Genomic DNA, 13,257 nt, shown 5'->3' with positions numbered 1-13,257 from the left:
ACAGTTCTACAGTGACAGATACTCCCAGTAATACATGGTCACTGGGGTCAGGAGTTCCACTCCAGCCAGTGACCCACACTCAGTACAGTTCTACAGTGACAGATACTCCCAGTAATACATGGTCACTGGGATCAGGTGTACCACTCCAGTTAGTGACCCACACTCAGTACAGTTCTACAGTGACAGATACTCCCAGTAACACATGGTCACTGGGGTCAGGTGTTCCACTCCAGCCAGTGACCCACACTCAGTACAATTCTACAGTGACAGATACTCCCAGTAATACATGGTCACTGGGGTCAGGTGTTCCACTCCAGTTAGTGACCCACACTCAGTACAGTCCTACAGTGACAGATACTCCCAGTACTACATGTCACTGGGGTCAGGTGTTCCACTCCAGTTAGTGACCCACACTCAGTACAGTTCTACAGTGACAGATACTCCCAGTACTACATGTCACTGGGGTCAGGTGTTCCACTCCAGTTAGTGACCCACACTCAGTACAGTTCTACATTGACAGATACTCCCAGTAACACATGGTCACTGGGGTCAGGTGTTCCACTCCAGTTAGTGACCCACACTCAGTACAGTTCTACAGTGACAGATACTCCCAGTACTACATGGCCACTGGGGTCAGGTGTACCACTCTGGTTTGTGACCCACACTCAGTACAGTTCTACAGTGACAAATACTCCCAATAATACATGGTCACTGGGGTCAGGTGTTCCACTCCAGCTAGTGACCCACACTCAGTACAGTTCTACAGTGACAGATACTCCCAGTACTACATGGCCACTGGGGTCAGGTGTTCCACTCCAGTTAGTGACCCACACTCAGTACAGTTCTACAGTGACAGATACTCCCAGTAATACATGGTCACTGGGGTCAGGTGTTCCACTCCAGTTAGTGACCCACACTCAGTACAGTTCTACAGTGACAGATACTCCCAGTACTACATGGCCACTGGGGTCAGGTGTTCCACTCCAGTTAGTGACCCACACTCAGTACAGTTCCACAGTGACAGATACTCCCAATAATACATGGCCACTGGGGTCAGGTGTTCCACTCCAGTTAGTGACCCACACTCAGTACAGTTCTACAGTGACAGATACTCCCAGTAACACATGGTCACTGGGGTCAGGTGTTCCACTCCAGTTAGTGACCCACACTCAGTACAGTTCTACAGTGACAGATACTCCCAGTAACACATGGTCACTGGGATCAGGAGTTCCACTCCAGTTAGTGACCCACACTCAGTACAGTTCTACAGTGACAGATACTCCCAGTAACACATGGTCACTGGGGTCAGGTGTTCCACTCCAGTTAGTGACCCACACTCAGTACAGTTCTACAGTGACAGATACTCCCAGTAACACATGGTCACTGGGGTCAGGTGTTCCACTCCAGTTAGTGACCCACACTCAGTACAGTTCTACAGTGACAGATACTCCCAGTAACACATGGTCACTGGGGTCAGGTGTTCCACTCCAGTTAGTGACCCACACTCAGTACAGTTCTACAGTGACAGATACTCCCAGTAATACATGGTCACTGGGGTCAGGTGTACCACTCCAGTTAGTGACCCACACTCAGTACAGTTCTACAGTGACAGATACTCCCAGTAATACATGGTCACTGGGGTCAGGTGTTCCACTCCAGTTAGTGACCCACACTCTGTACAGTTCTACAGTGACAGATACTCCCAATAATACATGGCCACTGGGGTCAGGTGTTCCACTCCAGTTAGTGACCCACACTCTGTACAGTTCCACAGTGACAGATACTCCCAATAATACATGGTCACTGGGGTCAGGTGTTCCACTCCAGTTAGTGACCCACACTCTGTACAGTTCTACAGTGACAGATACTCCCAATAATACATGGCCACTGGGGTCAGGTGTTCCACTCCAGTTAGTGACCCACACTCTGTACAGTCCTACAGTGACAGATACTCCCAGTAATACATGGTCACTGGGGTCAGGTGTTCCACTCCAGCTAGTGACCCACACTCTGTACAGTCCTACAGTGACAGATACTCCCAGTAATACATGGTCACTGGGGTCAGGTGTTCCACTCTGGTTTGTGACCCACACTCTGTACAGTTCTACAGTGACAGATACTCCCAATAATACATAGCCACTGGGGTCAGGTGTTCCACTCCAGTTAGTGACCCACACTCAGTACAGTTCTACAGTGACAGATACTCCCAGTAATACATGGTCACTGGGGTCAGGTGTGCCACTCTGGTTTGTGACCCACACTCAGTACAGTTCTACAGTGACAGATACTCCCAGTAATACATGGTCACTGGGGTCAGGTGTTCCACTCCAGTTAGTGACCCACACTCAGTACAGTTCTACAGTGACAGATACTCCCAGTAATACATGGTCACTGGGGTCAGGTGTTCCACTCCAGTTAGTGACCCACACTCTGTACAGTCCTACAGTGACAGATACTCCCAGTAATACATGGTCACTGGGGTCAGGTGTACCACTCTGGTTTGTGACCCACGCCCTGTACAGTTCTACAGTGAAAAATACTCCCAATAATAGCTTCTCTCAAAGATCTGCCCGCACTGAGGTCTGACTCAACATTACAAGATATTCCATTAAAGGCAATAATTGCATATCTTCGAGCTGTGAGTTATAAACAGAGATTTCATTTATGTTGTGGCAATGGATTAAACATAGAAACATAGAAGATAGGAGCAGGAGTAGACCATTCGGCCCTTCGAGCCTGCTCCGCCATTCAATGAGATCATGGCTGATCATCCAAACTCAGTACCCTGTCCCTGCCTTCTCCCCATATCCCTTGATCCCTTTAGCCTTAAGAAAGATATCCAACTCCTTCTTGAATATATTTAATGAATTGGCCTCTACTGCCTTCTGTGGTGGAGAATTCCACTTCACCACTCTCTGGGTGCAGAGATTCATCCTCATCGCTGTCCTAAATGGCTTACCCCTTATCCTTAGACTGTGACCCCTGGTCCTGGACTCCCCGGCCATCGGGAACATCCTTCCTGCATCAAGTCTGTCCAGTCCTGTTAGAATTTTATAAGTTTCAATGAGATCCCCTCTCATTCTTCTAAACTCCCGCAAGTATAAGCCCAATCGACCCAATCTCTCCTCAAATGTCATTCCTGCCCTCCCAGGTATCAGTCTGGTGAATCTTCGCTGCACTCCCTCCATGGCAAGAACATCCTTCCTCAGATAAGGTGACCAAAACTGCACACAATACTCAAGCTGTGGTCTCACCAAGGCCCTGTACAACTGCAGCAAGACATCCTTGTTCCTGTACTCGAACCCTCTCGCTATGATGGCCAACATACCATTTGCCTTCTTAGCCACCTGCTGCACTTGCATGCTTACCTTCAGCGACTGGTGCACAAGGACACCCAGGTCTCGTTGCACTTCCCCTTCTCCCAATCTATTGCCGTTCAGATAATAATCTGTCTTCCTGATTTTGCCACCAAAGTGGATAATCTCGCATTTATCCACATTATATTGCATCTGCCATGCATCTGTCCAATCACCCAACCTGTCCAAATCATATTGGAGTTTCTCTGCACCCTCCTCACAGCACACACGCCCACCCAGCTTTGTGTCATCTGCAAACTTGGAGATATTACATCTAGTTCCCTCGTCTAGATCATTTATATATATTGTGAATGATATACCTATCAATTCATCCAATGAAAAGCGACGAGTTAAGAAAGTAACTATAGGTTTTTATTGGCTAAATAACAGAGCCCACCCTCGTGGGTGATCGGATACAACAAGGAGGAATGCCAGCCAGTTGACTACCTTTATACCTGGGCAGGTAGGTGGAGTCATGGGCGGAGTCAGCAGTGGTCAGCCCAGGTATAGCAGCGTGACAAGAGGCGACCTCGTATAGTGATACAACAGTGTGAACAGTGATAACCATAGAGTAACGATATAACAGTGATAACTATAGTGTAACGATAGTGAACGATAAAAGTGGTTTACCACATTCACCCCTTGTTTAGATTTGAGTCCGGCGGGTTGAAGTGTACTACCAGTTCTGGTATGTCAGTCTGTCCGGAGGCCTCGTAAGCCTTTCTGATCGTCGCAGCGGCGGTGTTGCATTATCCGGTGTTAATGCTGGTGTCTGCGTGGTCGGCGAAGGCTCGTGGGGTTCCGGCATGCCGTCTACCTGGGCTGGAATTGGGGGTGTGGTGGGGGGGGGTGAAGGTGGTGTCTCCGGAGTGCCCGAGGGTGCGAGGTCTCGTAAGGAGACTGTGTCCTCCCGCCCGTCTGGGTATGCCACATAGGCGTACTGGGGGTTGGCGTGCAGGAGGTCCACCCTCTCGACCAGGGGGTCCGTTTTATGGGCCCTCACGTGCTTTCGCAGCAAGACGGGCCCCGGAGAGGTCAGCCAGGTTGGTAGCGTGGTTCCCGTAGTCGACTTCCTGGGGAAAGCAAACATTCGTTCATGGGGGGTGGCGTTGATGGCAGTGCAAAGTAGTGACCGGGTGGAATGCAGCGCTGCCGGGAGGACTTCCTGCCAGCGGGAGGTTGGGAGGCCCTTAGACTTTAAGGCTAAGAGGACGGCCTTCCATACCGTCGCGTTCTCTCTTTCCACCTGGCCGTTCCCTCGGGGGTTGTAGCTGGTGGTCCTGCTTGCAGCAATACCTCTCGCTAGTAGGAACTGACGGAGTTCCTCGCTCATGAAGGAGGAGCCCCGGTCACTATGTATATAGTTTGGGAACCCGAACAAGGCGAAGAGGTCGTTCAGGCATTTAATGACCGTGGTACTGGTCATGTCTGGGCAGGGGAAGGCAAAGGGGAAACGGGAGTACTCATCAACAATGTTGAGGAAGTACACATTACGGTCAGAGGACGGGAGGGGCCCCTTAAAGTCGATGCTCAGGTGCTCGAAGGGGTGGGTGGCCTTGATTAGGCTTGCTCTGTCCGGCCTAAAGAAGTGCGGTTTGCACTCGGCACAGGTCTGGCAGTTCCTGGTCATGGTCCTGACCTCCTCGATGGAGTAGGGCAGGTTGCGGGCCTTAATGAAGTGGTAAAGTCTGGTGACCCCGGGGTGGCAGAGGTCATTGTGGAGGGTCTGAAGTCTATCACTTTGCGCGCTGGCGCATGTAATTCGTGACAGAGCATCGGGGGGTTCGTTCAGCTTACCTGGCCGGTACAAGATATCATAATCATAGGTGGAGAGCTCGATTCTCCACCTCAAGATCTTGTCATTCTTGATTTTGCCCCTCAGCTTGTTATTAAACATAAAAGCGACCGAACGTTGGTCGGTAAGGAGGGTAAATCGTTTGCCTGCCAGGTAGTGCCTCCAGCGTCGTACCGCCTCCACAATCGCCTGGGCCTCCTTCTCGACCGACGAGTGTCGGATCTCAGGGCCCTGTGGGGTCCTTGAGAAGAAGGCCACCGGTCTCCCCTCCTGGTTAAGGGTGGCGGCTAGGGCGAAGTCGGATGCATCGCTCTCGACTTGGAAGGGGATGGACTCATCCACTGCGTGCATTGTGGCCTTGGCAATGTCTCCCTTAATGAGGGAGAAGGCTGCGCACGCTTCCTCCGTAAGGGGGAAGGATGTGGACTTCATGAGGGTTCTGGCTTTGTCCACATAATTGGGCACCCATTGGGCATAGTCGGCGAAGAGCCCCAGGGTTCTCTTCAGTGCCTTTGGACAGTGGGGGAGGGGTAGCTCCATGAGGGGGCGCATTCTTTCGGGGTCGGGGCCGATGACTCCGTTCTCTACTACACAGCCGAGGATGGCAAGGCGCGAGGTGTTAAACACACATTTATCCTTATTGTAGGTGAGGTTCAGCCGTTGGGCCGTACGGAGGAATCTCTCCAGATTAGCATCGTGGTCCTGCCGGTCGCGGCCGCAGATGGTGACGTTATCTAGATAGGGGAACGTGGCGTGCAGCCCGTTCTGGTCAACCATCCGGTCCATCTCCCTTTGGAAGACCGAAACCCCGTTGGTGACGCCGAAGGGAACCCTAAGGAAGTGGTAGAGGCGGCCGTTCGCCTCGAAGGCTGTATACTGGCGGTCCTCAGGGCGGATAGGGAGTTGGTGATAGGCCGACTTAAGGTCGATGGTGGAGAATACCCGGTACTGCGCAATCTGATTGACCATATCAGATATGCGGGGAAGGGGGTATGCATCCAGCTGGGTGTACCTGTTTATGGTCTGGCTGTAGTCGATGACCAGGCGGTTTTTATTGCCGGTCTTAACGACCACGACCTGGGCACGCCAGGGGCTGGTGCTCCCCTCGATGATGCCCTCCTTCAGGAGATGCTGCACCTCAGAGCTAATGAAAGCTCTGTCCCCGGCGCTGTACCGCCTGCTCTTGGTAGCGACGGGTTTGCAGTCGGGGGTGAGGTTAGTGAATAGGGGAGGTGGCGGGGCCTTGAGGGTGGATAGGCCGCAGGTGTTACGCGGTGGGCGGTTTAAAATCTGCTGGTTGTCGACTGTGAGTGGGGGGAGGGGTCCGCCGTATGCTAGCGTGACGCTTTGGAGGTGGGATTGGAAGTCTAGGCCTAGTAGGACGGCAGCGCATAGCTGGGGCAGGACGAGGAGTTTAAAATTTTTATACTCCGTACCCTTAACCGACAGGGTCACAACACAGTAGCCGCTGATGTCTGTGGCGTGTGACCTCGATGCCATCGAGATCCGGTTGCGCGTTGGCAGGACAGGGAGGGAGTAGTGGCTCACCGTGTCTGGGTGGATGAAGCTCTCCGTGCTTCCGCTGTCGAACAGGCAGGTCGTGGCGTGGCCATTTACTTTGATGTCCATCATCGACTTGGACAGGTGATGCGGGCGGGCCTGGTCCAGTGTGACGGAGGCTAGTGTATAGCTGAGCGAGTTGTTGTAGTCTGCGGTTGAGGCGGTAGTCGGGTCTAGAGGCACGGTGGCGGTCGGGCGTGGTGCGTAAAATGGCGTCTCCCACGAGGTTGGACAAAATGGCGGAGAAGATGGCTGCCCCCATAACTCACATGAGGCACTGCTGGTGTCGGTTGCCTGTATCAAAGATGGCCGCCCCATGACTCACATGTGGGGATGCTGGCCTCTGTTGCCTTGAAGGAAGATGGCCGCCCCCACAGCTCGCATGAGGCACTGCTGGCCTCTGATGATCCACCTCTGCAGGCCTTAGCGAAGTGGCCTTTCTTCATGCAGTTTGAGCAGGTAGAGTTCCTGGCTGGGCAGCGCGACCTCGGGTGTTTCGCCTGGCCGCAGAAGAAGCAGCCGGCGGCCCGATCGCGGGGGTCCGATGTCGGAGCCGGTACCGGGGGTGGCGGTCTCGATCGGGTCCGGGACGTCAACGCTGAGGTAGGTCCCAGGGGGGTTGCTGCGGGGGGTATCGCGGTCGGGGTCGGTCCCAAGTCCCAGGGTCGCGAGTTACAGTACCTTGAGTATGCCTCGAGGTCCCGATGGGCCACCTCTAGAGAGAGAGCGAGGGCTGCAGCTTTGTCCAGGTCGAGGTCCCTTGCTTCCAGTAGTCTTTGCCGTGAGTAGTCGGACCGCAGGCCTTTCACGAAGGCATCGCGGACATTGTCTTCAGTATTTTCTGCCGCCGTTACCGCTTTAAAGTTAGAGTCTCTGCCGAGTGCTTGTAGCACCCGTAAAAATTCCTCCACGGGCTCTCCTGGCTGTTGCGGGCGGGATCTTAGGAGGTGTCTGGCATACATGGAATTTACCGGGGTTTGGTACTGTCTTTTCAGCCGGTTGATGGCGTCCTCGTATGTTTTAAGGTCCCGGATGAGTGCGAATACTTTAGGGCTCACTTGGGCGTTCAGAACTCTTAGCATAGATTTCTGAGGCACGCCGGATTCTCCCAGGTAGGCTTCGAAGCAGCTCAGCCAGTGTTCGAAGTCGAGGGCTGAGTTTGCTGCCTGTGGGTTTAGGTCCAGGTACGGTGGTCTGAGGGCTCACAGCCAGGCCGGCTGCTGTGGCTGTTGTAGCTGGGCGTCTGGCTGGTCGCTTGGCTGGTCGTTTGGCTGGTCGTTTGACTGCTCAAGTGTCGACATTTTAAAATTTAGCCAATAAAATTGATATGCCTATCAATTCATCCAATGAAAAGCGACGAGTTAAGAAAGTAACTATAGGTTTTTATTGGCTAAATAACAGAGCCCACCCTCGTGGGTGATCGGATACAACAAGGAGGAATGCCAGCCAGTCGACTACCTTTATACCTGGGCAGGTAGGTGGAGTCATGGGCGGAGTCAGCAGTGGTCAGCCCAGGTATAGCAGCGTGACAAGAGGCGACCTCGTATAGTGATACAACAGTGTGAACAGTGATAACCATAGAGTAACGATATAACAGTGATAACTATAGTGTAACGATAGTGAACGATAAAAGCGGTTTACCACAGTGAATAGCTGGGGTCCTAGGACCGATCCCTGCGGTAACCCACTAGTCACTGTCTGCCACTCGGAAAAAGAGCCGTTTATTCCAACTCTTTGCTTCCTGTCTGCCAACAGTTCTCTATCCAAGTCAGTACCTTGCCCCCAATCCCATGTGCCTTAACTTTACACGCTAATCTCTTATGCGGGACCTTATTGAAAGCCTTCTGAAAGTCCAAATACACCACATCCACTGGTTCTCCCTTATCTATTCTACAAGTTATATCCTCAAAAATTCCAGTAGATTAGTCAAGCACGATTTACCTTTTCTAAATCCAGGTTGACTTTGTCCGATCCTGTCACTGTTTTCCAAGTGCTCTGCTATTACATCTTTTATAATGGACTCTAGCATTTTCCCCACTACCGATGTCAGGCTTACCAGTCTGTAATTCCCCGCTTTCTCTCGACCACCTGCAGAGTGATTCAAGACATTAAGGAAATGATAACACTGACCGGGTGCCTGTATAACGGGGACCACTCGAATAGCAGGATACATTGTCAGACGCAGAGCAAAACACGAGAGCAACTCACACACAGATTTACACAACCTCATTGGTTTCAGTCACTTACCAGGTACCCCAATGACAGCAAGTATCATGTAGTATAATTTCATGGCACGTTGTATTGGCAGATGCATCTTCTCTGTGAAGCGATGTCTCCCTTTGAGCTGCAGGCAATCTCTCTGAATGAAACACTAAAGTGATGCATTCCCAGAGCCTTTAATTTATACTCTGCGGGATCTCCATGGGGCATTGAGCTTGCAACATCGTTCAAGAGAGTTATTTAAAAAATTTGAACAAACAGATGACGACAACCATGTTAAGTCCCTGTTGTGACAGAACACGATTAGTGCTGAGATTGTAGAGCCCCAAAGACTGGAGAATTCTGATCATGTCAATTCTCTAATGGAGATTGCCAGCTGTATTCTCCCAGCGATGGTGTTGTTGTGTCAAACACCATCAGGTCCGTCTCTAGATCTCGCCTTGATCCAGTAATGCCCTTCACTCTGCTGTGGCCTTTCAGTAAATAAAATCCCAATGTTTGATCGCCCTCTCACGGCTGCTCTGTTCCACTCTGGGATGTGGTTGCCCTGTTGAACTGCAGCCATTCAGTTAGTACTTAACGTTGGGGAACTTTATTCGATGGGTCCTCAAACTAATACAGCCCTTCAAATCAATACATCCCCTCAAACTAATGAAAATTGTTATAAATCTCATCATCATGAAGAAACAACTCATGAAATAACACTGGACAGCCAGCTGGTGGCGCCGGCCAAGGAGTATAAATACTCGGGCGTGGGTCCAGCTTGCCCTGGGACATTTTGTAAGACAGGAATTGTGAAGTGCAACTGGATGTCCATGTTTTGAAACAAGTTGATTAAAGCCTTGCTTTATACTCAAATCAAGTGCGTAGTGAGTTTTATTACGTCAAAAATATTACATTGTGGCAGAGCCACCAGGGGACTCTGGTCTAATGTACATAATCATCTTTAACAAATTATTAGCTACAGAATGAATCTGTATCCTTGTTCATATTATTGCATGTACATAGCGCGATCCCTTTAAGAATGAGACCAAACGCGATGACATCATCACGTTGATCACGTGATCATCCAGCGGCGGGAAAATGTGATGACGTCATGACGTCAGGCTGGGGAGCCGCCCTGGCCAGTCCTCGTGGAGCCAGCAAAGAGTACAGAACTGTAATTTAGTTCTCCTGTTTTTTCGTGTTAAACTCTGTTGAATAGTATTAAACATCGTTTGTTTGATAGAGTGCCTCGATCTCAGTCCTTTAGTTAGGAATCTAGCCATTCCTACAGTGGTGACCCCGAATTTTCATGAACAATTTTCGCGGAAGATGCGAAGCGAAACGAAACATGGAAGCGAACTCCGTGGCTTTGAAGCTCCCACAGTTTTGGGAACAACAGGCGGCCTCCTGGTTCGTACAAGCAGAAGCACAATTCGAGCTCCGAAACATCGTTGCGGATCAGACCCGTTACCTTCACGTGGTCTCCGCACTCGACAGCTCCACGGCCTCAGGGATCCTCAGCCTGCTCGAAAACCCCCCGGTTGACAGCAAGTATGAAGAAGGCAAATGGTATGTTGGCCTTCATAGCAAAAGGGATTGAGTACAGGAGCAAGGATGTCCTGCTGCAGTTGTACAGGGCCTTGGTGAGACCACACCTTGAGTACTGTGTGCAGTTTTGGTCACCTTATCTGAGGAAGGATGTTCTTGCCATGGAAGGAGTTCAGCGAAGATTCACAAGGCTGATCCCTGGCATGGCAGGAATGACGTATGAGGAGAGATTGGGACGATTGGGCTTATACTCGCTGGAGTTTAGAAGAATGAGAGGGGATCTCTTCGAAACTTATAAAATTCTGACAGGTCTGGACAAACTAGATGCAGGTAGAATGTTCCCGATGGTCGGAGAGTCCAGAACCAGGGGTCATAGTCTAAGGATAAGGGGTAAGCCATTTAGGACAGAGATGAGGAAGAATTTCTTCACCCAGAGAGTGGTGAACCTGTGGAATTCTCTACTGTTGGATCCGTGGTTCAGTGGATATGCTGTTATTAAATAATCACACGGATACTGTACATTAACAATAAACAGGTCTTTACTGGAGGAGGGTAGTCTCAAGACTGGAGGTACAGAGGCATGCGCAAAGCTTATATACAGGTGTGGTCACTGCCAGTACTACAGTATACAGGAGCTGTAAAAGTAGTTCTGACTTAAAGGCACATACACTACCATTCCTCCCCTTTTAGATTAGTAGTACCCCTAATATTCAAATAACAATTGACATTTCAACATGTACATTAAACAACAAAAGTCCATTTATAGATTCAGTCTTTGGGGCAGCTTCCTGACCCTTACGGGATAGCGCCTTTCCGGAGGTTCTTGTTCTTGGTGCAGAAGCGATTCTGACACCTTTTCATCGGGTAGTTCATCGGGTTCCACTGCTACTGGGTCTGAGGTAGATGCTACCGGTATGTCGGGATCATCCCCAAGTACTCGAGACATGGGGTTGACGCGTTCATGTGACGCTAAGATCTGATCGACGTGGCATCTCACAATGTTCTCCCCGACATCCACTGTGTACATTAATGGCCCCTGCCTTGTACATATCGTTCCGGGTTGCCATTTCTCTGTTCGATAGTCACGGGCCAAGACTGGTTGCCTTACATTGAAGCTCCTTGTCGGCTTCTCATTGATGTGCTGGAATTGCTTGTCCTCAACATTTCTTCGCACATTTGGTCTGAGCAAGTCCAGACGAGATCTCAACCTTCGGTTAAAGAACATCATGGCCGGGGTCTGGTTGGTAACTGCATGTGTCGCGTTTCGGTAGGCTAATAAGAAATTGTCCATCTTATGCTGTAGTGGAATTTCATCGTCGCACATGGCCTTTATCGCCTTCTTAAACATTTGTACGAAACTCTCAGCCAATCCATTTGTGGCTGGATGATATGGGGCGGATGTGTAATGCCTTACCCCATTCTTTCTCATAAATTTTTGGAACTCGTCGGACACAAACTGTGGTCCATTATCAGAGCAAATCTGCTCTGGCAAACCGTTTCTGGAAAATATGGTCCGTAGGACTGCAATCGTTTTCTCTGTAGTGGTTGAAGACATTTTTATCACCTCAGGCCACTTTGAATGAGCATCCACTGCTATCAAGAACATTGAGTCCATGAATGGACCAGCGAAATCAATATGCACCCGTTGCCATGGAGAGGAGGGCCACTCCCATGGGTGTAGAGGGGCATGTGGTGGTGCATTTTGGACCTTCTGGCATTCTAAGCAGCTCTTAGTTAGGTCTTCGATTTGTTGATCGATTCCCGGCCACCACACATAAGCCCTAGCAAGGCTTTTCATTTTCACTCCCCCCCAGATGACCTTCATGTAGCTCATTTAGCACTCTCTCCCTTAACTTGGGTGGAATCTCCACTCTGGATCCACACATCACTGTCCCCTGGCATACTGACAGCTGTTCTCTTCTGGATGAGAATGCTGGCAACAGTGAGTCGCCATGAGTTGGCCATCCCCTCACCGTCAATTCATACACCCGAGACAGCTTCGGATCATTGCGGGTCTCCTTCTCTATATCCGCGTTCGTTACTGGCAATCGTTTAATTATTGACGAATAAAATATCTCAATAGGGTCCACTGCTGGTGCTTCCTCCACAGTAGGCAGTGGCAGGCGCGATAGCCCATCAGCGTTCCTATGCTGTTTCGTGCCTTTATATTCTATTTCATATTGATTCGCCCCTAGAAACAGGGACCATCTTTGTAACCGCTGTGCAGCCATCACTGGAACGCCCTTCTTAGGATTAAAGATGGAGACAAGTGGTTGGTGGTCAGTCAGCAAGGTGAACTTCTGCCCATGCAGATAGTAGTTGAATTTTTTTACTCCCCATACTAGGCTGAGGGCCTCCCTGTCAATCTGGGCGTAGTTGCGCTCGGCTGAGGTTAGTGACCGAGACGCAAAGGCTACTGGCCCCTCCAACCCGTCAGGGAATTTGTGCGACAGCACCGCTCCAATACCATAGGGTGATGCATCACATGCCAAACGAATTGGTAGTGCTGGGTTGAAATGGGCCAACACCTCTTTTGATGCGATCAATTCTTTACACTTCTGGAAAGCTCGTCTATGTTCGTCATCCCACTTCCATGGTACCCCTGTTTGCAGTAGGGTGTTCAGTGGGTGTAATACTGTAGACAAATTTGGTAAGAACTTGTGGTAGTAGTTCACCAGCCTGAGGAACGACCTCAGTTGTGACACATTTTCTGGTGCTGGAGCCTTGACTACTGCCTCAATCTTGTTAGGGGACTTATGTAACCCCTCTTCATCGATGACGTGGCCACAATAC

At 50.4% G+C, this 13,257-nt stretch overlaps 1 protein-coding gene across 1 annotated transcript in view; it reads right to left on the bottom strand.

The window, feature by feature from the left end:
- The window catches only part of LOC147097232 (putative G protein-coupled receptor 139), a 32,045-nt gene extending 23,044 nt beyond the window's left edge, over nt 1-9,001 (bottom strand). Inside the window, exon 1 of the mRNA XM_085971979.1 lies at nt 8,959-9,001. Coding sequence (XP_085828105.1) covers nt 8,959-9,001 — 43 coding nt within the window. The remainder of the gene's footprint in view (nt 1-8,958) is intronic.
- Between the last annotated feature and the right edge of the window lie 4,256 nt (nt 9,002-13,257).

The sequence above is a fragment of the Somniosus microcephalus genome, chromosome 32, assembly GCF_052327205.1.
Source record: "Somniosus microcephalus isolate GS21.2 chromosome 32, FLI_Smic_1.0, whole genome shotgun sequence".
In the NCBI taxonomy this organism is placed as follows: domain Eukaryota; kingdom Metazoa; phylum Chordata; class Chondrichthyes; order Squaliformes; family Somniosidae; genus Somniosus; species Somniosus microcephalus.
The sequence above is the reverse complement of the archived record's forward strand: the minus strand, read 5'-3'. Positions and strand labels throughout refer to the sequence as shown.